Here is a 26,487-nt window from a genome sequence, read left to right on the forward strand (position 1 = left end):
CACTGACAACTTCAACTGCTTTCTTAAAGGTAAGTTGTTATTTGGAAAAATGAAGTATGTTGTGAACTTTCAGTTAATTTGAGAAAAAATATTCTGTTACTTATATACTATCCCACTGTAATAGAAATAGATTGAGATAGACTTCTCTGTTATAGTTATGGATTGAGTTAGGCTTCCCTTATATTATTATAAATTTACTTAGGCTTTATCACATACACTTTTATATATTTCTAATTCCAGCCTAATACCATACACTACCCAAGGATAGCTTCACTATTAAAAAATCCAAACTTCCTGTCTGAACTTAAACATAACAGTGCCCTAACTCTACTGATATATTTTTTAATGCAATTTACAGCAACAAAATGGAAGGAAAACAGGATATTTCTTTTGAAATTGTTTTGGACAAGAACACAGAAGAAACAATTGCTGAAAAAGATGACTTTGATTTTATGGATGAGTCTCTGGACCATGAGTTAGTTCAGTGTGTGGAATCAATGGAATCACAGAATACAAATGAGGACATTCCAGACAATATATTATTAGAAGTTTTATTAAATTATGAAAAAGAATCAGAAGAATAAATTTATATTTAATAATCAAAAATTGTTCGAGCCATTATTCATTTTTATATGTAATTCATCAAGTAGATCAAAAATGTTTAAAATATAAAGTGAGACATATAGTATACTGAGCAACTTTTTTGTGTTACTTAGTAAGTTTGCTCATAGTTACTTCCTTTCTCCCACTATATTATCTCCAATGTGTATTTAAGATCTCTTTATCATCTCCTGCCTCCATGTTGTTTCTGCTTTCCTGACAGACTATGCTATGAATTCCATATACCACAATAACTTCTGTAACAACATGCAAGATATCTACAAAGGAAACGGTGTATATTAAATTATAGACTCTGCATTGGTACCAACATGTTGGTACTTAAATAAAAAAAAAACAACAAAAAGAACAATTAATAAACATACAATTTTTGAAAGTCTGTCATTCTTTTTTCCCCATAGTACGCTTCCCAGACCGCTCCCCGGTGCGCGTACCTGGCGCTTCCCCCGCAAAAATCGAAAAAAAATTATTATTTTTTGGGCCCCACGGGGCCGTTTTAAAGCCCCCGCATCAAACCTAAGGGGTCAGGGAGGGTCTACTCTGCCCCCTTATGATAATTTACCCCTTTGTTTTGGCCACCTCTCATGTCTCGATCCTACCGAGACACAAGATGGCGGCTGCTCCAGACTGTTTAGAATGTTTACAGACACCCGAGAGCCAATCAGCTTTCCGTGTGTAAGTCGCGTGGCGCACCCGGTGCGCTCCCCGGTGCGCGTACCGGGGCGCGCTTACTGATATATATATTTTTATGAACCTAAATTACTCAAAATCCACTGGAGCACATATCTTGAGACATAGCAAAGGCACATCGGGCAACCAGTCCCTACAATTTTGCCAAGTTTGGTGGAAATCAATTCAGCCGTTCGGGCTAAAATTGAGGTCGACCGCCCCATGGAAATTAACATAGGGAAAACGCGTTTTGGGACCCCCCTTTTATCTCAGCCCCCGCTTGACGAATCCCCCCCAAACTTTCGGGAAAGAACCGGAGCTCAAAGAGGCCATTTTGAGGAAATTTTCAGGCAGATTCGTCAACCGGCGCCAAAGTTATTCAAAATTGAATTTTGAGATTTAACATTGAAAAAAATCCTAACTATAACTACCTACTGGCGACCGCCAATAGGTAATACATACATATATAAACATATATAATCTGCATATCAATATAAATACAAATATAAATGCATGCATACATATACATATATGCATACATATGCATGTTATTTACATGAAAGTTTTAAAAACACTAATAAAAGCAAAGCTAAAAAGCCACCTCATTACAAACAGAATGGCTTTAACTTAAGCAAGGGCGAGATCTATTGCATTTTCAATGCTTGTTTACTTTGGTTCCATCTAGAAGGCGTTCAGATGTGTCACACATTTGCCATAAATTCTGATTGTTAGCACTCTAGTTGCTCATTAGATCACTGTAGTAAAGCTACTGCTCACCAGGGAAATCTGCTGCTGGTGTTCAAAGTCCATGTTTCAGTCTGCATGTCAGAATTTTTTTAATGAAATAGAAGAGGATTCTGTGAAGTTACTCAAAATGTGCCCTAATTTTTCTTTCTGAAGCACTAATCATACTTTCTATTGCAAAATGAGCCCCCTCATTTTGTTCCTTTTTAAAATAAATGTTTTCAGACTTACCACTTCATTCCAATCAAGATGGCTTCTGGTGTGCCATACATTTGTCATAAGTAAGACTGTTAGCGCTCTAGTTGTTCTTTAGAACACTCTGGGACATTCTGTCATTGGGCTATACTTGGGCTACATCTGGGTGATATTTGGGCTACATTTGGGCTCTTTTATCTCTGGTGGCCATCTTGGGAGACTGCATGTCAGAATTTTTTAACCCCTTCGCAGCTGGGCAAATTCCCATTCTGTGCTGGGGGGGGTGCGCACAGTGCCCCTGTGCTCATGACGAGGTCAGCTCGTCATGAGCCACGGTGGTCGTGTGCTCATGATGAACTGAACTCGTCATGACCACACCCGTTTCTTCAGAACGTTCACACAGCAGGGGAATTAGCCCAGCGTGCGAGCGTTCTAAAGGTCATGGCGAGCTCAGCTCATCATGAGCACACGAGCACCGTGGCTCATGACGAGTTCAGCTCGTAATGAGATTCGAAGGGGCTAATTAAATAGAAGAGGATTTGAGAAGTCACTCAAAATGTGCCTGTAACACGGGCACGGGTTCTCGCCCTACACGGGGGCCACCTTTAACGATATGCAACCCCCCCCTCTTGTCTCCACAGGCTCACCTTAACCCTGGTTGGACGCCGGCTGAAAGGTACAGCTGCGATGAGGAGGAGGATGAAGGATGGGGTCCCTTTAAGTGGACGACGGACCTGATGGAAGAGGCGGAGCCTGTTGAGACTGAAAAAGGCGGTCACGGCAGTCCACAGGTGTGTCTATTCACCGGAGGAGCGGACAGAGTGCAGAAGAGCGGAGTGGCGGGAAGCAGCGAGTCGGAGAAGAGCGGAGGAGTGAGTTGGTGGAGTGGAGCGGATCGGGACGGCGAATCAAGAGGGTTCATCGAGACGGAGTGGAGAGACTGTGCGAGCTGGATAAGTGAAGAGGACGTGCAGGAGGAGAGAGAGCCTGGAAGGAGCGAGCAGGAAGCGGACGCCACGAGTCGAGAGGCAGCATCTACGGGATCGGAGGAAGACGAGACGGGAGCTGTGAAGCCAGGAGGCCAACCCCACGAGCCGCCCAGCCGTGCGCCAGGAGGTGTACGGCTAGCTGAGGTACGTGCCAGGGTCCTGGGGTGGTGAGGAGGAAGGGAAGACGCCTCACTTAGTGATAACTTGAAATCCTAGCGGTAACAAGCCTTGCGAGTTGTGATACACAATACTGCACTGAGCACTTTGTCTCCCTAGTCGTGCACTGTGTGATACTTGCACTTCCCCCACGCCCTGCCCTATCAAAACCCCGTGTACGGTCATAATCACTGACGGTTCCTCTCTTCTGCTTTCCTTCTTGGTGGCCGGCGAGGGTGAGCAATACGGAGCCTCCGGAGGAGCCCAGCAGTAGGAGGAGGAGCCCCGTCAGGAGGAAGGAGGAGGGAGTCCGCAGGAAGACCCGCCAGGAGAGGAGCCGGACCCCCAGAAAACCCATCTTAAGAAAGAAATGTACCAATGACTTACTTTCCAGAATAAAAACCACTGCTACAAAATTCCGTTTGCTTCCAATTCCTGGTCCCGCAGTTACAGTGGTGGAGAATGCGGGCAGTCCCTCCATCTGCATAGGGAAGATGGAAGCAGTGGTGCAAGCCCTGGTGCACGGGCAAGAACGACTAGAGAAGATAGCTGAACAACAACTAAGAGCCGCCGAAGCAGATAGAGAAATTATCAAGGCGGCCGTAGCGGCGCGCACACTGGACCCTCCTGTTACCATCGCCCCAGCGGCCGTGGGAGGAACACCGCACACCATAGGAGGAGTCTCTCTTCAAAAGTACCAACCCGGGGAGGACCCGGACGCATTCCTCCTAAATTTCGAGAGAGCGGCTCGGGCCTGTGGCTGGCCTGTGGTCAAATGGCCGTTTTTTTTAGCCCCCTTGTTGGTTGGAGAGGCCCAGGCGGCCTACCAAGTGGCAAACCCAAGAGGGGACACACCTTACTCTGACATCAAAAAGATAATACTAGACCATCTTGGATTAGACAAAGAGGCCTATAGACTGAGGTTCCGCAAAGAGAGGGACATACCAGGAGAGACCCCCAAGACCCTCTTTGTACGTCTAAAGATGGCAGCGGACAAATGGCTCAAACCGACTGAAAGTACAAAAGAGGAAATCATGGACCGGATATATCTTGAGCAATTTCTTGAGGCTCTACCCTTTGCAACTCAGCGGTGGTTGAAGCAACATCCTAACCTGACCACCGAGCAAGCCGTCGAGATGGCCAATACCTTTTCAAGAGCTCCCCAGAGGCCTCCCTTTGGAGGGGAGACAGACAAACAAAAGCACGTATTTAAACCCGATAGGAAAACCATAAAGGTTCCGGAACCGGGGAAGCCCAGAATATGGAAACCGGAGCCAATACCACACAGCGGACCCCAGTGCTTTGACTGCGGAACCTGGGGGCACATTGCCAGACATTGCCGTCGTAGAAAACAAGAAGAGGAACCCATGGAGGTCAGCTATCTACCCCGGACTGTATTATACTCAGCCGAGATGGGACAAGCGTACAGAGTGAGTATAAGTATTAACGACAACCCTGTAAAGGCACTTCTTGACTCTGGATATAGACAGTCTGTGGTCCAGGCCCAACACGTACGACCCCATCAGATTGTCCCCCGTGAAACTGTGTATATAAGGTGCGTACATGGGGATGTGAAGACATATCCCGTAGCCGTGATCCCCTTGGTTCCCCAAAGCGGTCGTCCCTCTAGAGTCAAGGTGGGTGTCCTGTCGTCCCTGCCCGAGGACTTGATAATCGGAACGGACAACCCGGCCTTTCTTGAGATGTTCAAGCAGAGCATTAAACCCGAGACTGAGACCGAAAACTCCTCGCTGAAACAGATCCCCTCGCCTGCCTTTGTGTCCTCAGAGCCTTGGGTGTTAGATCGGAGCTTTCAATTCGCCCAGTCTAATGATGCCACTTTACTTAACGCATGGGAGAGGGCCCACCAAACACAAGACCAACGCCCTATCACGTATCTTCGCCTGGACATAAAGAATGATCTGCTCTATAGACAGGGGAAGGAAGACGACCCCGAACAATTACTGGTCCCATTGGCCTTCCGGGACCAAGTGCTGTTCTATTCACATTCACATTTAGTGGCGGGGCATACAGGGGCTGAAAAGACGACCCAGAATTTGCTAAAATGTTTTTACTGGCCGGGAATATACAAGGATGCGATGGTATACTGCCAGGAGTGCGACATCTGCCAGAAACGAAACATGACTCGTCCACCAGCTGTTCCCTCACAACCCCTTCCAATAATCGGAGTGCCCTTTGAGAGAGTAGGGATGGACATCATTGGGCCTCTCCCCAAGACCAGGAAAGGCTACCAATACGTCCTAGTCCTGGTGGATTATTCCACCCGTTTTCCAGAGGCCTTCCCGCTGACTACGACTACCACAAAGAACGTAGCCGACAAGATGTTAGAGTTGTTTTCCCGGGTGGGATTCCCAAAAGAGATCCTGACCGATCAAGGGACCCCCTTTGTTTCACGCCTCATGAAGGAAGTGTGCACCCTGCTCCACATACACCAGATAAGAACAGCCGTATACCACCCTCAAACTGATGGCCTAGTGGAACGATATAACCGTACATTGAAAACCACTATTCGCAAGATGTTAGAGGTGAATGGGGCTGAATGGGATCAGATACTCCCCCTGGCACTGTATGTTATTAGGGGACAAAAGCAAAGTAGCCTGGGCTTCTCGTCTTTCGAGCTATTATACGGACGTCAACCAAGGTCCCTGTTAGACATGACCAAGGAGGCCTGGGAAAAGGAAACCCACGACGACGTGGTGAACACCCTCGAGTATGCACGAAATCTGAAATCAAAATTGGGAAAGTTACGGGACTTGGCGTTCGTCAATTTAGAAAAAAGCCAAATCAGACAAAAAACGGTATACGACCAAGGAAAGAGATGGAGAAGACTCTCGGTGGGGGACTGGGCACTGGTTTTATTGCCCTCCTCGACGCAAAAATTTAAAGCTGAGTGGAGTGGACCCTACCAAGTCATCGAAACAATTGGTAAAACCAGCTACAAACTGAGAATACGTGCCAGAGCAACTCAAGTGTATCACATAAACATTCTAAAAAAATGGCTAGGTAAACCTCCGGCGGAGGTTCATTTGACAAACCCTGACTGCCCTAATCCGTCCAGCACCATGCAGAGCCTAGTGATCAAGGAGGACTTGACCGAGACGGAGAGAAAGGAGTTGGAAGGAACTCTACAAAAGCATGCACACGTCTTCTCCGACATACCAGGAAAAACCCGACTGGCAGAACACTGTATCAATACCATCCCGGGACGTATAGTAAAGACCAAACCCTATCGGATCCCTGAGGCCCGGAGGAAGGGCATACAGCAGGAAGTAGAGGAAATGTTGAAACTCGGGGTGATAAGGCCTTCCCACAGCGAGTGGTCTAGTCCCATTGTGCTGATACCTAAGCCTGATGGAACGAAGAGGTTTTGTATGGATTTTCGTGCCCTAAACGACATCTCCCCTTTCGACGCCTACCCTATCCCCCGAATAGACGAACTAATTGAAAAGTTGGGAGAAGCGAAATACATCAGTACGATAGACCTCACAAAAGGGTACTGGCAGGTGCCCTTGAAAGAAGAGGACCGGCATAAGACAGCATTCACTACGGACAATGGGAGATACGAATTCACGGTCCTACCCTTTGGCCTACATGGGGCCCCCGCGACCTTTCAAAGACTGATGAACAATGTACTGAAGAACCTTTCATCCTTCACGTCCGCTTATCTGGACGATATAGTCGTCTTCAGCCCGGACTGGAGCACCCACATGACCCATTTACATAGGTTATTCGAAACCCTCACCATGGCCGGACTGAAAATTAACTCCAAGAAATCCAGGATAGGGTTTCACAAGGTCAAATACCTGGGTTATGTACTGGGTCATGGTATGATAGAGCCACAAATCGAAAAAGTCAGAGCCATCATGGAGACCCCTTTTCCAAAAACCAAAAGAGATCTAAGGGCGTTTTTGGGCCTCATTGGTTATTACAGGCGCTTTATCCCGGGATTTGCGGAGTTGGCGTCCCCTCTCACGGATGCCCTACAGACCAGAGTGAAACAGTGCGATCTGAGAATGCCCTCCCCTGCCATGTCGGACGCGTTTGTCTCCCTGAAAAGAGCGATCACCTCAGCACCGGTTCTCACCTCACCGGACTTCTCGCGGCCCTTTTCTCTACATACCGATGCCTCTGACTACGGTATAGGAGCAGTACTGTCTCAAGAGAGTCCGGACGGTTGCGACCATCCGATCCTGTTTATCAGCAGGAAGTTGTTTCCCTGTGAACTCAAGTACCCTACCGTTGAGAAGGAGTGCTTGGCGATAAGATGGGCCGTGGACAAGCTGGCATATTACCTGGAGGTGCGCCAGTTCAGGTTGTACACTGACCATGCTCCCCTACTCTGGATGGTTCGCAATAAGTCTTCCAACGCAAGGGTCATGAGGTGGTTCCTCGCTCTGCAGCCATACGTATTCACGATATGCCACAAACGTGGGATTGACAATACTGGGGCGGACTTTTTGTCCCGGAATCCACTTCCCGAGCGGAAGTGTTCAGGGGGGGAGGTGTGTAACATGGGCACGGGTTCTCGCCCTACACGGGGGCCACCTTTAACGATATGCAACCCCCCCCTCTTGTCTCCACAGGCTCACCTTAACCCTGGTTGGACGCCGGCTGAAAGGTACAGCTGCGATGAGGAGGAGGATGAAGGATGGGGTCCCTTTAAGTGGACGACGGACCTGATGGAAGAGGCAGAGCCTGTTGAGACTGAAAAAGGCGGTCACGGCAGTCCACAGGTGTGTCTATTCACCGGAGGAGCGGACAGAGTGCAGAAGAGCGGAGTGGCGGGAAGCAGCGAGTCGGAGAGGAGGAGTGAGTTGGTGGAGCGGAGCGGATCGGGACGGCGGATCAAGAGGGTTCATCGAGACGGAGTGGAGAGACTGTGCGAGCTGGATAAGTGAAGAGGACGTGCAGGAGGAGAGAGAGCCTGGAAGGAGCGAGCAGGAAGCGGACGCCACGAGTCGAGAGGCAGCGTCTACGGGATCGGAGGAAGACGAGACGGGAGCTGTGAAGCCAGGAGGCCAACCCCACGAGCCGCCCAGCCGTGCGCCAGGAGGTGTACGGCTAGCTGAGGTACGTGCCTGGGTCCTGGGGTGGTGGAGGAAGAAGGGAAGACGCCTCACTTAGTGATAACTTGAAATCCTAGCGGTAACAAGCCTTGCGAGTTGTGATACACAATACTGCACCGAGCACTTTGTCTCCCTAGTCGCGCACTGTGTGATACTTGCAATTCCCCCACGCCCTGCCCTATCAAAACCCCGTGTATGGTCATAATCACTGACGGTTCCTCTCTTCTGCTTTCCTTCTTGGTGGCCGGCGAGGGTGAGCAATACGGAGCCTCCGGAGGAGCCCAGCAGTAGGAGGAAACCCCGTCAGGAGGAAGGAGGAGGGAGTCCGCAGGAAGACCCGCCAGGAGAGGAGCCGGTCCCCCAGAAAACCCATCTTAAGAAAGAAATGTACCGATGACTTACTTTCCAGAATAAAAACCACTGCTACAAAAACCCGTTTGCTTCTAATTCCTGGTCCCGCAGTTACAGTGCCCTAATTTTTCTTTCTGCAGCACTAATCATACTTTCTATGGCAAAATATACCCCCTCATTTGGTTCCTTTTTAAATGAAATGTTTTAAGAGTTACCACTTTATTCCAAGATGCCTTCAGGTGTGCCATACCTTTGTAATAAGTAGGACTGTTAGCGCTCTAGTTGTTCTTTAGAACACTCTGGGACATTCTGTCATTGGGCTATACTTGGGCTACATCTGGGTGATATTTGGGCTACATTTGGGCTCTTTGTATCTGGTGGCCATCTTGGGAGACTGCATGTCAGAATTTTTTAATGAAATAGAAGAGGATTTGAGAAGTTACTCAAAATGTGCCCTAATTTTTCTTTCTGCAGCACTAATCATACTTTCTATGGCAAAATGAACCCCCTCATTTTGTTCCTTTTTAAGTTAAATGTTTTGTATTGTATTGTATTGTGGCATACTTGTATAGGGCGACCTGTCACCACCAAGGGCATCCTGGCGCTTTGACCCATAATCCAGCGAAAACAGTAGCTCAACCTGTCCTAGGAAAAAGGTGAGTTTTCAGAGCCTTTCTAAAAGCTAAGAGATCTTCAAGGCTTCTCAAGGATATTGGCAGAGAGTTCCAAAGTTTGGCTGCCGCTACTCTGAACGAACAGCCGCCCATCCTCACTCTCTGGAATCGCGGAACTACCAATAGCCTGGACGACGAGGAGCGTAGAGCTCGAGATGGACGATACCAGGCAAACATTCGCCGCAAAGGAATTGGGCCCAGGCCATGAATAGCCCTGAACACAATACACGCTGCTTTGTAGCGCACCCGCAGATGGACCGGCAGCCAATGAAGTTCTCGCAGCGCTGCCGTAGAAGAGCTATGGTAGGGGCGAGAGAGGGCGAGTTTGGCAGCAATGTTTTGCACCCTTTGCAGCTTGCCCAGAAGTGTTACCGGGGCCTCCAGAAGCAGTGAGTTACAATAGTCAAGTCGACTTAGGATGGTACAACGCACTACTTCTGGTCTAGCTTGCTCAGGGAGAAGAGGTAAAACCTTACGCAGCATACGAATCAGCATCATACATGTGGAGGTGGTCTTATTTACATGTAGATCCAGCTGCAGGTTGGGCCCAAAAATAACGCCCAGATTGCGCGCTGATTGTGCAGCTGACACCGTCTCTGAGAAGGACAGAGGCCAGAAGTCAGCTGGGAGATCTCGAGGAACTCGATCGGTGGAGCAGTGCAAGACCTCTGTCTTGGTTCCGTTGAACTGTAACGAGTTCAAACGGAGCCATTCCGCTGTCGCCTGCATGCACCGGTGAAAAGTCTCCAATGTGACTGCATCCTGTCCCTCCAGGGAGAAGACCAGCTGGGTATCATCCGCATAGTTAAATGCTGAGATACCAAAGGATTTAATGAGCTGGACTAGAGGGCGGAGGTAGATAGTAAAGAGTATAGGGCTGATGGCTGAGCCCTGAGGTACTCCTTGTCCCACTCTCTGCTCCTCTGAACTGAAGGGGTGTAACGAAACCCGTTGTTGACGGCAGTCCAAGTAGGAGATTAACCAGTCCCTGGCCTTGTCTTTGACCCCGCATTCTTCCAGCCTAGAGATCAAGGTGGGATGGCTGACCGTGTCGAACGCGGCCGACATGTCGAGCAGCACCAAAAATACTGCCCGACCACTGTCGACTCGCGCCCGCAGATTGTCTAACACGGTCACCAGCGCGGATTCCGTCCCATGCGCTGGGCGAAAGCCGAATTGCATCTCATCCAACCAGGTGTTCCCTTCTAAAAAGCCGGACAGAACGCGGGTGACCAATTTTTCCATGATTTTAACCGGAAAAGGCAGCAGGGAGATTGGCCGGTAATTAGAAAGGCATGCAGGGTCGAGCGTAGGTTTTTTTAACAGCGGAGATACCACTGCCTTCTTCCAGCAACTTCGTACAATACCTGTCTCAAATGACTGGCAGCAGATGGCATGCAAGGGCTGGAAGAGATCCTCTTGAAACACCTTCCATAGTTTTGGAGGAAGAGGATCCAGAGGCGAACCAGATGAAATCGTAAGGGCTAGATCGCCGAACTCCTTCAAAGAGGGAAGGGGAAAACTACTCAGCTGGGGTCGACTGGCCTCACTCGCCGGAGCTCCCAAGCTGAGAGCCGACTCCAGAGGAGAAGGAAAAGGACTACTCTGCTGGGGTCGACTGGCTGCAATCGCCGGAGCTCCCAAGCAGAGAGCCTGATCCAGAAAGGGAGGGGAGGAGCTACTCAGCTGGGGTCGACTGGCCACCATCGCCGGAGCTCCCAAGCAGAAAGCCGGGTCTAGAGAGAAAGGAGAGAGACTGCTCGACTGGGGTCGACTGGCCACAATCGCCGGAGCTCCCAGGCAAAAAGCTGGATCCAAAGAGGGAAGGGAAGAGCTAATCAACTGGGGTCGACTGGCTACAATCGCCGGAGCTCCCAAGCAGAGAGCCGAATCCAGGGCTGGAGAGGAAAAGCTATTCGGCTGGGGTCGACTGGCCACAGTCGCCGGAGCTCCCAAGCTGAGGGCCTGATCCAAAAGAAGGGAAGGAGAGCTACTCAGCTGGGGTCGACTGGCTTCCGTCGCCGGAGCTCCCAAGCTGGGGGGCTGCTCATCTGGTCGGGGTCGACTAGAGGGCGTGGCCGGAGCTTCCTGACAGAGGTGAGTTACCCTCTGCAGGGGTCGACTGGCCGCCTCCTCCGGAGCTCCCTCCTCAGTGGTGGAATTCCGTGGGTCCTGCAGACCTGTTAAGATTTTGCGGATTTTTTCCTCAAAGGCGTCCGCAAGAGAGTCACAAACAGCTTGCGATGAAGGGACTGCACTAGCCACACACGTGGGGTGGGCAAGGTCCTTAATGATTTTAAAGAGGGCCTGTGCCTTGTTTGGGGCCTGGTTCAAAGTGAGTTCAGTTTTCAGACTTAACACTTCATTCCAATCACGATGTCTTCTGTTGTGCCATACTTTTGTCATAAGTAAGACTGTTAGCGCTCTAGTTGTTCTTTAAAACACTCTGGGACATTCTGTCATTGGGCTATACTTGGGATACATGTGGGTGATATTTGGGCTACATTTGGGCTCTTTCGTCTCTGGTGGCCATCTTGGGAGACTGCATGTCAGAATTTTTTTAATTAAATAGAAGAGGATTCAAGAAGTCACTAAAAATGTGCCCAGCACTAATCATACTTTCTATGGCAAAATATACCCCCTCATTTTGTTCCTTTTTAAATTAAATGTTTCAAGAGTTACCACTTTATTCCAATCAAGATGGCTTCAGGTGTGCCATACCTTTGTAATAAGTAGGACTGTTAGCGCTCTAGTTGTTCTTTAGAACACTCTAGGAGGCTGCAGTAGAACACAAAGGAATCAACTGACAGTCTCTGTCCTTGTTGTATGTACATGTTCTCACATGACTGAGAAAGATAATGTGAATTTACAGAATATATGCAGAATATATGCTTTCAGTTTAGCTTATAGACCCCCTTCCAACCCACTGTGGGAAAAGCATGAGATAATAGTTTTCTTTCAAACTTGATTCATGATATCCCAGCAGAAGGCTTTTTCACATGGTAAAATCACCTTAGAACACACCACAATTCCTAAAATGAGTATGGTACCATCAACAAATGATTTATAATGTAACTGTTAACTACAATGCTTTTTAATGAGGTGCTATCATGTATATTGGTCCCAAAATGGCTGCCAACACATCTTGGATAAAGTGCTGACAGCCAATCAGATCTCACGATGAGATGTGTGGTTAGGCTCCGCCCAGATATATATGCGTTTTTGAATGTTTTTTTCATAAAAACCACTGGAGCAATTTTTACCAAATATAGAAAAGGCACTACTGCGTACCAGTCCCTACAATTTTGCAAAGTTTGGTGTAATTCAATTCAGCGGTTCGGGCTGTAGCCTTGTCTATTCGTCCTACGGAAATGGGGAAAACACATTTTGGGACCCCCCTTTTTCTCGGCCCCAGCATGACGAATCCCCCCGAAACTTCCAGGGAAGAAGTGGAGCAAAGCTGGCCTAAATTTTGAAAAATTACACGCAAATTTCTCAGCCAGCGCCAAAGTTATTCCCAATAGAATGTTCCGGATTTCCTGTGGTAGCTAGGTCCTAACTATATATACCCACTGGATATCGCCAGTAGGTAATATATATATAAGGTGATCAGAAAAATTGTAAATAAGGAATTGCTAATAGTTATGACTGATGGTATCCTAAAAGATATGTACACAAATAAGCCCAATTTCACTTTTCGCAAAGCCCACTCTATGAAATCTGACTTGGTGAAAACCAGTCCTGAGACTCTTCATAAAGATAACTGGCTTTCTTCCCGCAACGGCTTTTTCAAGTGCTCCTCTTGCCGAGCTTGTAAATTTGGCTCTAATACAACATCATACACAAGTGCATTCTCAGATCAGCCCATAAAGATAAAAGGGTATTACACCTGTAAAACTGAGTATGCTGTATATATTTTAACTTGTGTTTGTGGATTAAGATACGTCGGAAGCACCAAGCTTCCGGTACAAGCTAGGATCCTCCAACATCTGAGGGCCACAGTAAACTCGGACCCTACGTACCCTGTTGCCAAGCACGTAAAAGCTGAACATGGAGGTAATCTCAATGTTCTCAGCTACTTCGTAATAGATCATATTCCTGGTACTAAAAGGGGTGGAGGTAGGGAAAAACAACCAGTTACATAGTGAAATTAGATTCCAAGAGTCCACAGGGCCTTAATATTTGCGAAGATTTACACCACTTCCTACGATGATTCTGAGACACTATGAATATTTAAATCTACACAGGATCATTTTATATGCTGAGATATTTTTATAGATCAAAAGTTTTTATATTTTGTAATACATGAAATATTTCTCACATATGTAAGATAAGGTTTTAGTCTATTTATGTGTTTATTTTTTATACGGTGTTCTAAATTGAGGGGATACTGTGTAGTAAATAAATGACATTATAGTATTCTTTGAAACCTTAGATAAAATACAGGAAATAATAATTAACTATTCTAAAGGCTATGTTTTTAATCTCAGACTGAATCAATGTACGAACTAACTGGAAATGACGTGGTGATTGTTAAAAATTCGAATCTGAACTTTGGGCCATTGCAACATTGTAAGACCAACATCACAAAACTAATAATATAGGAACCATAGATGTTTTCCAGTTTATCGAATTACTTATTGTATTTGTACAGGTATAAATTTGATTTATCAGACCAAAAGTTATCTACCTCCTTACCCTTGACTCCCCCTCTATGTTAAAGAATTTCGAAGCTCATATATGATCCTGCCTTTACACTCCCGGCTGGGAGTAGGTATAACAGAACTTCGATATTCAATGTTCTTTTAATAAATGTTTTGCACTTTGCACATCTTTAGGTGAATTCCATGTACACAGTAGCATCTCTAACAACAAAGCAGAATAATTGTTGTGATAGGTGACAATTAAATTGCATAAAATAAGCTATATGTGATACAACAGAGGAAATGCCAAAAAAATGTATTATTACCTGTGTGTAGATATGTGAATTGGTTTTCCGTTTAGCCTTCTGACAGATTCTCACAGAAAATTATAATGTTTATGAATTAATAATGTGAGCAGGTAACATTTTAATAGCTGGGATCTGTTTTCTGTTACTTTTATCGCTGTTGGACCAACTAATGCTTTGAAGTATGTCATTTGTTTCTACTGTGTAATCATGGCCAATCACGTAGGTTTTAGGTTTTGGGTCTTTTGAAAAGTAGGAGGGTTTTTCCACACAAACTACCAGCGAACAAGACGCCAGGGAACCCCGAAACGTGTTTGGTTTTTGGCACAGTAATGCACGACAAAATTATTGAATAAAAAATACTAGCGGCAGCTAAACGAAACAAGAGTCTGTCTCTCTCAATTGTGGTGAGCGTTGTGGGAAATGCGATGTGGAGAGTGGAACCTGGATATATATATACATATATATATATATATTCCCAAACAATGCCCATGCATTCGGACACGCACTCCTCCAGCTGGCGATTTAAAACAAAATCATTTTATTCAAAAGGAACAGGCATCCTTACTCCAATACTTTTGTCCTGCTGCCTGATGCGTTTCAGAGCTTACGAGCTCTTTCCTCAGAAGCAGTTTGAGTATGCACATTTTGCTCTCCCACAGTTCCCTGCATTTTACTTTGCTTAATGAGCCTCCGGTGTGCTCTTCTTGGTGAAATAATTGCGCTGCATGCCGGAACTTGTGGTTTACATTTTGAGTTAATTAAATCCTCCAGTGGATGTGTGCAAAATTCGAAACTTTGCCAAGACCCATTAATAGCCCTCCAGTGGGCCTCAGAGTTAAAATCCTGTTCCTGCAGTACAAAGAGCCAGCTGCGCCGTATTTCTCCCCCAAATACTTCAGGTAAGACGGGCCCCTCGTGAACTTTCTGAAGGGTGGTGCGACCTTCCCATGGCTTGGACCTGCTGTGATAACATCTTCCCAAACAATGCCCATGCATTCGGACACGCACTCCTCCAGCTGGTGATTTAAAACAAAATCATTTTATTCAAAAGGAACAGGCCTCCTTACTCCAATACTTTTGTCCTACTGCCTGGCGCGTTTCAGAGCTTACGAGCTCTTTCCTCAGAGGCAGTTCGAGTATGCACATTTTGCTCTCCCACAGTTCCCTGCATTTTACTTTGCTTAATGAGCCTCCGGTGTGCTCTTCTTGGTGAAATAATTGCGCTGCATGCCGGAACTTGTGGTTTACATTTTCAGTTAATTAAATCCTCCAGTGGATGTGTGCCAAATTCGAAACTTTGCCAAAACCCATTATTAGCCCTCCAGTGGGCCTCAGAGTTAAAGTCCTGTTCCTGCAGTGCAAAGAGCCAGCTGCGCCGTATTTCTCCCCCGAATACTTCAGGTAAGACGGGCCCCTCGTGAACTATCTGAAGGGTGGTGCGACCTTCTCACGGCTTGGACCTGCTGTGATAACATCTTCCCAAACAATGCCCATGCATTCGGACATGCACTCCTCCAGCTGGTGATTTAAAACAAAATAATTTTATTCAAAAGGAACAGGCAGCCTTACTCCAATACTTTTGTCCTGCTGCCTGACGCGTTTCAGAGCTTACAAGCTCTTTCCTCAGAGGCAGTTCGAGTATGCACATTTTGCTCTCCCACAATTCCCTGCATTTTACTTTGCTTAATGAGCCGTCTGGTGTCCTCTTCTTGGTGAAATAATTGCGCTGCATGCCGGAACTTGTGATTTACATTTTGAGTTAATTAAATCCTCCAGTGGATGTGTGCAAAATTCGAAACTTTGCCAAGACCCATTAATAGCCCTCCAGTGGGCCTCAGAGTTAAAATCCTGTTCCTGCAGTACAAAGAGCCAGCTGCGCCGTATTTCTCCCCCGAATACTTCAGGTAAGACGGGCCCCTCGTGAACTTTCTGAAGGGTGGTGCGACCTTCCCACGGCTTGGACCTGCCGTGATAACATCTTCCCAAACAATGCCCATGCATTCGGACACGAGGAGGAGTGCGTGTCCGAATGCATGGGCATTGTTTGGGAAGATATATATATATATATATATATATATATATATATATATATATATATATATATATATATATATATATATATTGCGCTCGTACAACCTTGTATTCCCAAGGAAGAAATGACAGCACTCGGGGGGTACCTTCACTCACACAGTAGTTTATCAACTACAAGCGCGCCACAGACGCGTTTCGGCTCTTGGCCGTCGTCAGTGTGTGTTTTACACATGAACAACCGGTACATTAATATAGATTGCAAAGTACACAGGTTACACCTCTCAGTCGACATCGACAGAGGACCACAACTCTCCCAGCTATCGCGGGTGCCATCTTGTAACGGCAAAATATACATACATTTATACTTGCAATGGATGTACTGCACGTGATCATACCTACAAATAGGTAAGTATACGTAGATGGGAGATGTTATTCACCATACTAGTGGATTTGTATACACTGTTAGATATAGCCGTGGATCGGCAATGGTCCCCTAAAAAAGAGAGATTACTCTATGTGTAACCTGTCGTGTAAAGTTGTATACATCAATGGATAAACCGTGAACATATCATACAAAGTGCAAAGGGTGAGGGGTACCAAAAGAAAACGTGAAGATATGCCAGTAGTGTAATATACTCCAGTTACTGTTAACTACACAAGTAACATAGGAAACAAAGAGCCCTTCGAATCCTATTAAAATATCAATTATCATGGACAGTGTATATACAAAAAAGATTAATAGATCTTCTGCATATGTAGATTACATGTGGGCTAGAGAGGCAGTTTGTCAATTCATCTTAATAACCTCCCCCACACGCATATACAGAAACACATAAAATATATACACACACAATAATAATATATACACTGTGACCCATGGTTCAGCAAAAATAGAATACAGTTAATTATAGGAACAGTCACGTTGTTATTTGCCTAAATGAACGACCATTTCTTCCCCGCTATTCATCCCCTTAGGCCACTTTGTGGAGAGATCTATAATGTAGCGTGACTCAAGTCTGCGTAGTCGTCGCAGACGGTCACCCCCTCTAGCATTGCTTTTTATGGTGTCAAGACCAAAATACTGAAGCTGATTGCGATCCCTGTTGTGCTTTTCGGCAAAGTGCCGGGCAACTGGATATGCCTGATCGGCTTTGTCGATGGCTCTTCGGTGTTCTAAAATCCGCAACTTCAGCATATTGATGGTGCTCCCTATGTAGCGGAGGCCGCAGGGACACACCAAACAATAGACAGCTAGGGGAGTACTGCAGGTGATAAACTGTTTTATGTGCAGTTTTTTGCAGGTGTCTTGATTATCCACTGAGAGTACTCTTTTACTCCCGGCACATGCTTTGCATTTCCCACAAGGGAAGAAACCACTCATAGATTTTAAGGTATTACTTTTAGGCAGTGGTTTCTCCAAGTGGCTGGTCACCAGATAATCTCGTAAAGATCTAGTTTTATTAAAGGTTATCAATGGGTGATCAGGTAGGTCGTCTTTGATGGTGCTATCTGTTTTGAGAATATGCCAGTTTTTTCGCAGCATAGATCTGAGATCATTAGCTCCAGCAGAAAAAGGGGTTATTAACCTAAACTTTCCTTTGCCGTTGTCAGCTTTCTCAATGGCAGGTTTAGTGGTGATTAAGGAATCTCTAGGGATAGCCCTTACTTTCTTCAAGGTGTTTTTCAGAAGAGACTCTCCATACCCCCTGACCTTAAATCGAGTCACGCACTCATTGGCTGCTTCGTCAAAGTCTTCTACTCTTGAACAATTCCTACGGAGCCTGAGAAGCTCTCCGTACGGAATGCTCTTGATTAGTTGGGGAGGGTGGCTACTACTGGCAAAAAGGGTAGAATTGCCAGCGGTAGTTTTCCTGTGTAGAGCTGTTTGGATCTGCTGGTCTTGTGAGAACACTTTCAGGTCTAGATATTCAGCTGATGTCGCACTTACTGTCCCTGAAAAATGTAAATTATAGGCATTCTCATTCAGTTTATCAATGAAGGCATGTGCTGTTACTAACGGGCCCGCCAAACAATAAACCGGTCGTCAATGTACCTGAACTAGCCCTCAGTCCTCCCTTCCACTCCATCCACCATACAGCTCCTGGGTACCTGCTCCTCCCACCAGCCAACGAAGAGGTTGGCATAGCTGGGAGCGAAGCAGGTACCCATCGCCGTACCAGACACTTGTCTAAACAATTGATCCTCAAATAGGAATATGTTGTTGTTTAAACAAAATTCAGTGAACTCAAGAATCATAACATTATGAGTTGTAAATCTCAGTTGTCTCAAGTTCAAAAAGTGCTGGATAGCTTGTAAGCCCTGTTGATGGTCAATAACAGTGTACAAGCTTGTGATATCAAGTACAATCAATAGGCAGTCTTGATTCCAATTCACATTCCTTATTTGATTCAAAAAGTCCTTGGTATCCCGTACATATGAGGGTAGAGTCAATACCAAGGGGAATAGGACTTTGTCTATAAATCGGGACATGTTTTCGGTGAGACTGCCAATTGAAGAGACAATAGGGCAGCCCGGAGGAAGTAGGCTGTCCTTATGTAGTTTGGGCAGATGGTAAAAGGTTGGTGTAAGTGGTTGGGTGGTCCGGAGATAGAGAAATTCATCTTTGCTGAGCATGTTACAATTATGCCATTTCCCTATTAGTCTATCATAGCTCCGGATGCTTTCCAAGTATACATCGTTAGTACATTTGACGTAGAACTTGGTGTCATCTAGTTGGCGTAGGGCTTCGGATCTATAGTATTCTCTAGTAAGAAGTACAACGTTACCCCCTTTGTCCGAAGGCTTTATGATGATTTTTTCATCCTTCATAAGATCTTGTAGGGCCATTTTTTGTTGCTCTGTAATGTTGTACTTGACAGGATGGCTTGTTTTTCTGTATTGCATGAGTTCTTGGGTCATGGCTTCAGAAAAGGCGTCGATCGCATCCCAGGGCATCTGCGGGACAAATGTTGATGGAGGTTTGTATCCGCTCTCTTCGCGGTCTTGTTCTATGCCCAACGCAAGAGCTCTTTGTCCTCTGTTCAGGGGCCCAGATGGGTCCTGTCTAAGGTCTTCTTCACGCAACTCTCCAAGGGTTTCAAGAGCTTCAATTTCTCTGCCTGTGAGGGCATCCGTAGCTGTTGCTCTAGTCCCTACCCCTGCCTTTTCTTTTAGGTGGGGTCGTAGTTTGAAGTACTTGTGCAACTTCAACTTGCGTGTGAATCTGAAGAGGTCTATTCTTGTTTGGGTGTATTCGAGGGGGGTGCTGGGGCAAAACGTCAGTCCAAGGCTAAGTAGATTTGTTTCGGTATCGGTTAGAATTCTTTCGGTCAGGTTGACCACCGTCAGGTTTTGCCTGGTGGTTTCTGCTGCCTGAGTCAGTTCTTGTTGCTTCGTGTCCGATTGCCCCAATTGTTGGGCTTGGCTCTGCCTCTTCCCTTTCCGCCGCCGCTTGCCGCCGCCCCCTCTCCTTGTCCGCCTTCTTTTTTTGTTGTTTTCTGTGGTTGTTCTGCCATGTCCGATGGTTTTGTCTTTCCGCCTCTTAACCAGGTCCCCTTGATGACATCGTACTCCTGATGAAAAGGGGTCTTTTCACTGTCATTTTGCATTGGTCTTGATTTCTGCCGTGCTTTGGCTGGCACCCTTGTAGTTTGCTGTTCATCCCCAGATTCATTCTCCGTTACATCGGATTCAGATGTGAGGAGGTCGGGTGCTGGGGTAGTTCTCAATTGGAGTGCTTGGCGCGAGGCATCATATTTTCTTGCATATGTTAAAATGCGCCCCTGTTGGTTGTCATCCTCATCTCTTTCGTACTTCTCTTGTTTCCTAGTACGTATTTTCTGTTCGTATTTGGTGAGGCGTGCCTTCATATCAGTTTTGAGTTGAAGCACTAACTCTTTGTCGGATTCCCCTTCTAGTGTCTCCTCTAGATTTTTTATTTCCTCCAACGCCTTCTCGCGGTCACTCCAAGCATACTTAATTAGTATCTTCAAGGTTCCCTCCGTGTACGAAGCTGTGTGTGATTCCCAATCCGTGAGCAGCTGGGGGTCGGGGTTCTCATAAGATGGCACAGTATGGACCCTTAGCCCGCGCGGTACTCTCTTCACTTCGACATAACTGGTGAGGCTTGTGGCTTCCCACCACTTGCGTGTCTCGCGTTCATGCAGCCTTTCAAGTTTAGCCATCATATCCTTTATTTTTGCGTTCTGTGGATCTGCTACTGGCACATCTTCATTGGTCCTCTCACGTCTCTCACGTTGTCTGAACATGTCTTTTGCCGCCGTGCGGCGTTCTGTTTCTGAAAACATGGTGCCGGTTTTCAATTGCGCTACTTGCTAGGTATTGTGCATGCGCAATGATTTGTAGGCTTAGCTTATATATATAGGCAGAAGTAACAAGAAAAATAAATGTTTGAAATGAAAAAGGATCATAGAGGGTACACATCATTTACATGACAAGCAAAGCTTCCCAATGTCTTTTTTAGAAAGAGTAATGGTCCTCTTACCTGATTTAGGGTACGTTATTATGAATACATCGTCATCCAGTACTTGAAAGCGGTTTTCAACAAAGTTCATCTCTTCCTCTGAATAGATTCCTGCGAAGTAGTCAATCCCTTTGTATTTGAAATATTCAGCCGACATGGTAATTCTGATAAGGAATAAATACCACAGAAGACAATTTCACTCTATTCAAATTCCTTCAAAACTATTCTAGCCCTGGAAGTAAAAGAAAAGTGAACAGCAGTTAACAGCATAAAACAAAGAATGTAAAATAGTCTAAACACATAATGCTTTATTATGGGTCTATCAGAAAAGAACATTTACTTCATAGGGAATGCCATCTTCATAAAATATTTTCTAATTTCTATTGTTTTGGATCTTTCTGTATTTTTATGGGCATAGGAAACATGGTGTCTTGAGCATGAATGTAATCTAATCGTCACATGTTTACTGAAAGAATACACAGATGTGAAAACAACTGCAAACCGACTGTTGTCAACTGATCTCTTTGACAAAGTTCACTGCCTGATAATTTAGACGTTGACAACTTCGGAGAACCTATATTTTAATTTGCATCATTTATGCACCAAAGAGTGCATCTCAATAACTGGTCATTTCCAAATGTTCCATTTTTTAAGGGATGTCATTTAAAAAAAAAAAAGAAAACCAAGGAAACTAAAACACTACTCCAGAAAGTCATCCTCCACCCCTTATTAGCATCTCTAACCGTATCTGCTGCTTTACATAACGAATTGCTGCTCTACCGAGGAGGCATTCTAATGGATTGTGTCATCTCCTCCATTTTTACACAGGTAGGCAGAATGGGACAAGCTCAGCAAGGTGTGAAGCAGAGTGCATAAAGACTGCTGTGGATCTCAGTAATATTGGACAAGGGCTACTTAATGCCTTCTTTGCATCACACGAATGTATTGATCATCTTTTAGACTGTGAGCACTGCTGACCTTCCAAACTTTTATGGTTTATAGCCATTCACAATATAACTCACCTATTGTGACATGTTTATCCGTTTATGGTGAAAAAGGCTTTGGCATCAGTAAGGATTATGTTTGTGGACTTTTCTTAGCTGAAATTTCCATAAACCTTTACATTTTTCATTAATCTAGCTGGCAGCTACAGAACAGGCTCCACAACCAAATGATTCATATTATATATGCAAAATCTCAACCAATAATTGGGTTGGCCGAGGTTCCTACACAGATCTTGATTAATCTGGAACATTTGTTATATGTCCATATTTTAATATGAGAGTTGAGCTTTTCTTTAAAGTATATAATCTTTATTTATAAATATCCTTAAAGGAGCACCTCAAAGATTCCAACAGCAATACACGTTATTGAGAAAAAAAAGGAAAATCAATTAAACAACAATAAGTAAATCGCATTATGCAGCTTCTATTACATATGGGTGATTAAAAAACATAATGTGCAGAACAACAAGGGCAACATACCATTAAAACAGAAGAGGTTTGTGGTACTAACAATTAGCAATGTTGGGCTTGTAAAAACAGTCTGATGTTCAGGAAATAACAGCGGGTTATGATAAAATGCGATCAGATAAAAAACAGCAGAAAACAGATCAATAGCAGCGGGTTATAATAAAATGCGATCAGATAAAAAGCGGTTTTAGCAGCATAGAAATAGAATGCAGTTTAATATAAACTATTACTTAAAAGGAAGAGGCATTGGCAGGCCCTTCGAGTTGCTGAATGAAATTACGGTAAGCATGACGTATATATGTTGTAAGGCCTATGTTTAAAGCTGTATTTTCAGGGCGAAGAGCTGCAATAATTGCCTGTCTGCAGGTCCGAATACCCAACGTATTCCACTCAGGTTTCAATTTACGTATACGCTGTGACATAACGGTGGGGCAGAGGCAAACCAGGTGCTCCAAGGTTTCAGCCGTCTTGCCACACCCTCTACACAATAAAAATTCAGACGTGCGACGCCAAGATGGCAAATCTTTTAGAAATTGCCAGTCACCCAATCTGATAGCCATAAAGCTGAGTTTTAAGTACAGGGAGTAAGTGCAGGACAGGTAGGTAGTGGGAGATATCCGCCCGTAAGAATTCATAATTGCCCACGCATGTCTGCATTTAGCAAAATGGGCTTTATCAATAATAAGGGAGCTCATTCTGACACATTTCTTAATGCTAGTTTTAAATGCTGTTGTGCTAGGGTTGAGGGCCCATAGGTCACCCGCAGCCATTTTGCAGATGGAATCGTTAAAAAGGCGACCATACGAGCCACCTGTATTTTTCTGGGTGATATCCAACCAAACTAATGACTCTAATGAGCCTATATCTGCTTGTCTAAGTTCGTGGCAAAGATTTAAATACGTGCCCATGTTAGAAACTTCATAATTTAATAAGCCCAGTTCTAGTCTGATCTGGGCAGCACAGGCAGTTTTAGGCAAATGAAGGACTTTTTTGTAGATTTTGGTCACGTGTTGGTTTAAATTGGTGTTTACCCCTGAAAATCTCAATGCCGTACAACAAAGTCGGCCCGATTTTTGATCTCATAACTTCCAATAGTGGTGATAGACTTGGGCTAGACAGATTTTTTGAAAGCTTAGAGAGGGTCACCTGAAGGGTCATGGCTTTTACTGAAATCTCATTGTGCTGTTTGGCAAAGTTACGCCTAGAGTCAAAATGGACCCCTAAGTATTTATATGTGCTTCCTGTTGCAAAGCTCATATTATTGTACAACCATCCACCACCGACGTTGCGTTTTCTTCTGAAGGTAACCACTTGGGTTTTCTTTAAATTAACCTCTAGCCTATTCACGGTGGTGTAGCTGTGTAGTTTGTCCAAAAGCCTTTGCAGCCCTACCCGTGTAAGGCTGAAAAGAACCAAGTCACTGGCGTATAGAAGGTTGCTTATTGGCGAACCTCCCATCTTGGATGGGTGACTTTTTGTTTCTTCTGGGGTAGCTGACAAGTCTGCTACGAACAAATTAAAAAGAAATGGGGCCAGCACACATCCCTGTTTGACACCTCTAGTTGTCATGATTTTCAGAGAGAGATGTGTGCCGGACCCCAACTTCACTTGAACCCATGTGTCTGAATACAATTGGATAATTGCCTTCAGGAGTTTTTCTGGGATCCCTCATTTTTTTAGCTTTTCCCATATGGCAGCCCTGGGAACCTGGTCGAAGGCAGCTTTAAAATCAACAAAACAACTAAAAACAGCCCTAGATGTGGAAAATGCTTTGTCAACAATTATGGACAGTGTCAGTAAGTTATTCAGAGTGCCAGAGTTGGTGGTGAAACCGGTTTGGTTCATTGGAATCAGGTTATTCTGCTCTGCCTATGTTCTCAGCTCCTCCAAAAAAAATACCTTCATAGTGCTTAGCCTCGATGTCTAAGAGGGCAATTAGTCTATCTTTGTTTGGAGTGGCGTGGGAGCCTGATTTATAGATTGGGTGAATTATAGCGTCGGACCAAGAGTCCGGTATGGTTGAGGTTCTTAGTGCAAAGTTGAAAAGGTTAGTTAGGTATCCCGACCAAAGTGCTATATTTGATTTAAACAAGTTCTGTGGTACGCCGTTTGGACCCGGAGCTCTGTCTGTTCTTGCTTTTGACAATACTTTGGTAACCATTTCTTTGGGCGTCTGCAGGTCTTCACTGCAGAGATCTAATTGTCCAGTGAGCCTGCTCCAGCTCTTACTCTGACTTATTTCCGTCAAATTAGGAGCGCATGTGTCTATAGGCACTGTCCCCTCTGGAAACTTAAAGTGGTCTGTCCGGAAGGCGGACCAATCAGCTTCTTGAATGTTTGCCGACCCAAAGCTGGATGAACTAGAGTAGTGGCGATTGATTAGGGCCAAGAATTTTCTTGCATTGCGGTTTTTACTCTCCCATAATAGTTTGACCAGAATTGGCTTAGGTGGACTTGTTCATCTTTTTGTAGAGCCTGCCTAAAGGATTTTTGGGCAGTTTTGTATGCATTCCAGAGCTCTTTGTTTCCTGGGGATATCGTAAGGGTCGGCAAGGCGTTGTTTCTGGATTTTTTCAGCACCCTTGTTTGGCTTGAGATTAAAAACTGGCGACTAGAAGAAGCCTTGCGGGGATGCTGTTTAGCTGGAAAGAGGGTTATCAATTGTGAACAGAGCATCGACCAGGCAACAGTGGGAGAGACTGCGAGGTCAGTACCTCCTGTTATGAGAGTCAAACTTGCCTTCATGACGTTGGGGCTTATGTCTTCGCTCCATCTTAGACGTTTCAGATTTTCAGTGTAAGTTCCTATGCGTGGTTTTGAGGCAGGTTTGTGATACTCTGGCTTTACGTTTAGAGTAATGATCTGGGGAGGGTGGTCGCTTTCCGATCGAGGATAAATACTGAAGTTGCCCAGGTGTTGAAGCAGGGCTGAATTGCAGATGGTATAGTCCAGGTAAGCTTGTTTACGGCCATTTGTCCAAGACCATTTTGGTGGAGTATCATTCGTGAATCTGCCATTCATTACCAAAAATCCGGCACTGTAAAGTTGCAGCAAACAAAGCTCTCCCAGACCGCAGTAAGGTTGATTTGGTGATTTGGACTGTGCCTCTACCTCAGTTAATGTAAATGGGAAAAGCCCTTCGTAGTCAGCAGGGTTACCCTGAAAGATGTTGGTGTTAAAGTCCCTTGAGATCATACAGTCAGAATGAGGTTGGTCCGCAGCCAGGTAGCACATGATTTTCGTTTAACGTGTTAGATGGTCCTTTTTTGTGCGCATGCTCGGATTAATGTAGACGTTGAGAAGTAGGAGTGGACGTTGTTTGCTCCATGATTCGATTTTAACATCAAGTAGCCAGTCTTCGCCAAAATTTGATGGCATGAATGGGCCTTTTAGGTTGTTTGAAACGTAGATCGACAGACCACATTTAAGGTGGCCATAGGGCAGTCTCTAATTGCCGGTTTCCAAAATTCAATAAAGCCAGTCACTGGACAATTTTGGGGAGCCCATGTGTCTTGAAGGGCTATTACAACATGCCCAAATATGAAGGAGTGCGTCTCCAAGTTGGTAATTTTCTGGTGGAGACCACTGATGTTCCATGAACACATTGTAAAAGAGGGCTGCGGCTGGGGATTTAAGAGATTTGCGGGTGGAGATGGCTGGGAACTTATTTGGGCCAGGACCTTGCAAATCGGGTCTGCAAAAGGTGTTTTGCATGGTCAGTCTATTTTTTTACAAGGCAGCCGGAAGCCATACCCAATCTTGGGTTTTATCAGGATTACGGTCTCCACTCAAAGAATTTTTGGTCAATGGTGTTGTTCCTAAGGCATTTTTTTTAGATTGAATATGGCCTGGTTTTGACTCCAATCATAGGGCATTCAGCTTTTAGCAGGGTGACTGGCTGATTTGATAGCACTGTGGGGTAGCCTGGAATGGAATAAGGATACATTTTGATGCTCCATTGCCGAAAAGTATCCTTATGATCTAAGAATGCTCGTGCCCAAGTGGCGGACCTGAATGACACCAGAGTTACCTTGGAGGGTTGTGTGCCTCTGGAAGAAATTTGATGG

The 26,487-nt window shown here is 45.3% G+C and overlaps 1 protein-coding gene across 9 annotated transcripts in view; it reads right to left on the bottom strand.

Annotated features, from left to right (window-relative positions):
* The window catches only part of LOC147701766 (sulfotransferase 2B1-like), a 512,808-nt gene that overhangs the window by 433,185 nt on the left and 53,136 nt on the right, over positions 1–26,487 (bottom strand). For 6 of the 9 annotated variants that reach the window (XM_086930388.1, XM_086930390.1, XM_086930386.1 and 3 more), the window contains one exon: positions 20,970–21,180. In XM_086930388.1, coding sequence (XP_086786514.1) covers positions 20,970–21,105 — 136 coding nt within the window. In that variant the 5' untranslated portion in view covers positions 21,106–21,180. The remainder of the gene's footprint in view (positions 1–20,969; positions 21,181–26,487) is intronic. The other 3 variants (XM_086930385.1, XM_086930392.1, XM_086930384.1) reach the window with 1 other exon arrangement.

Source organism: Lissotriton vulgaris, chromosome 7 (genome assembly GCF_964263255.1).
Source record: "Lissotriton vulgaris chromosome 7, aLisVul1.2, whole genome shotgun sequence".
Classification (NCBI taxonomy): Eukaryota; Metazoa; Chordata; class Amphibia; order Caudata; family Salamandridae; genus Lissotriton; species Lissotriton vulgaris.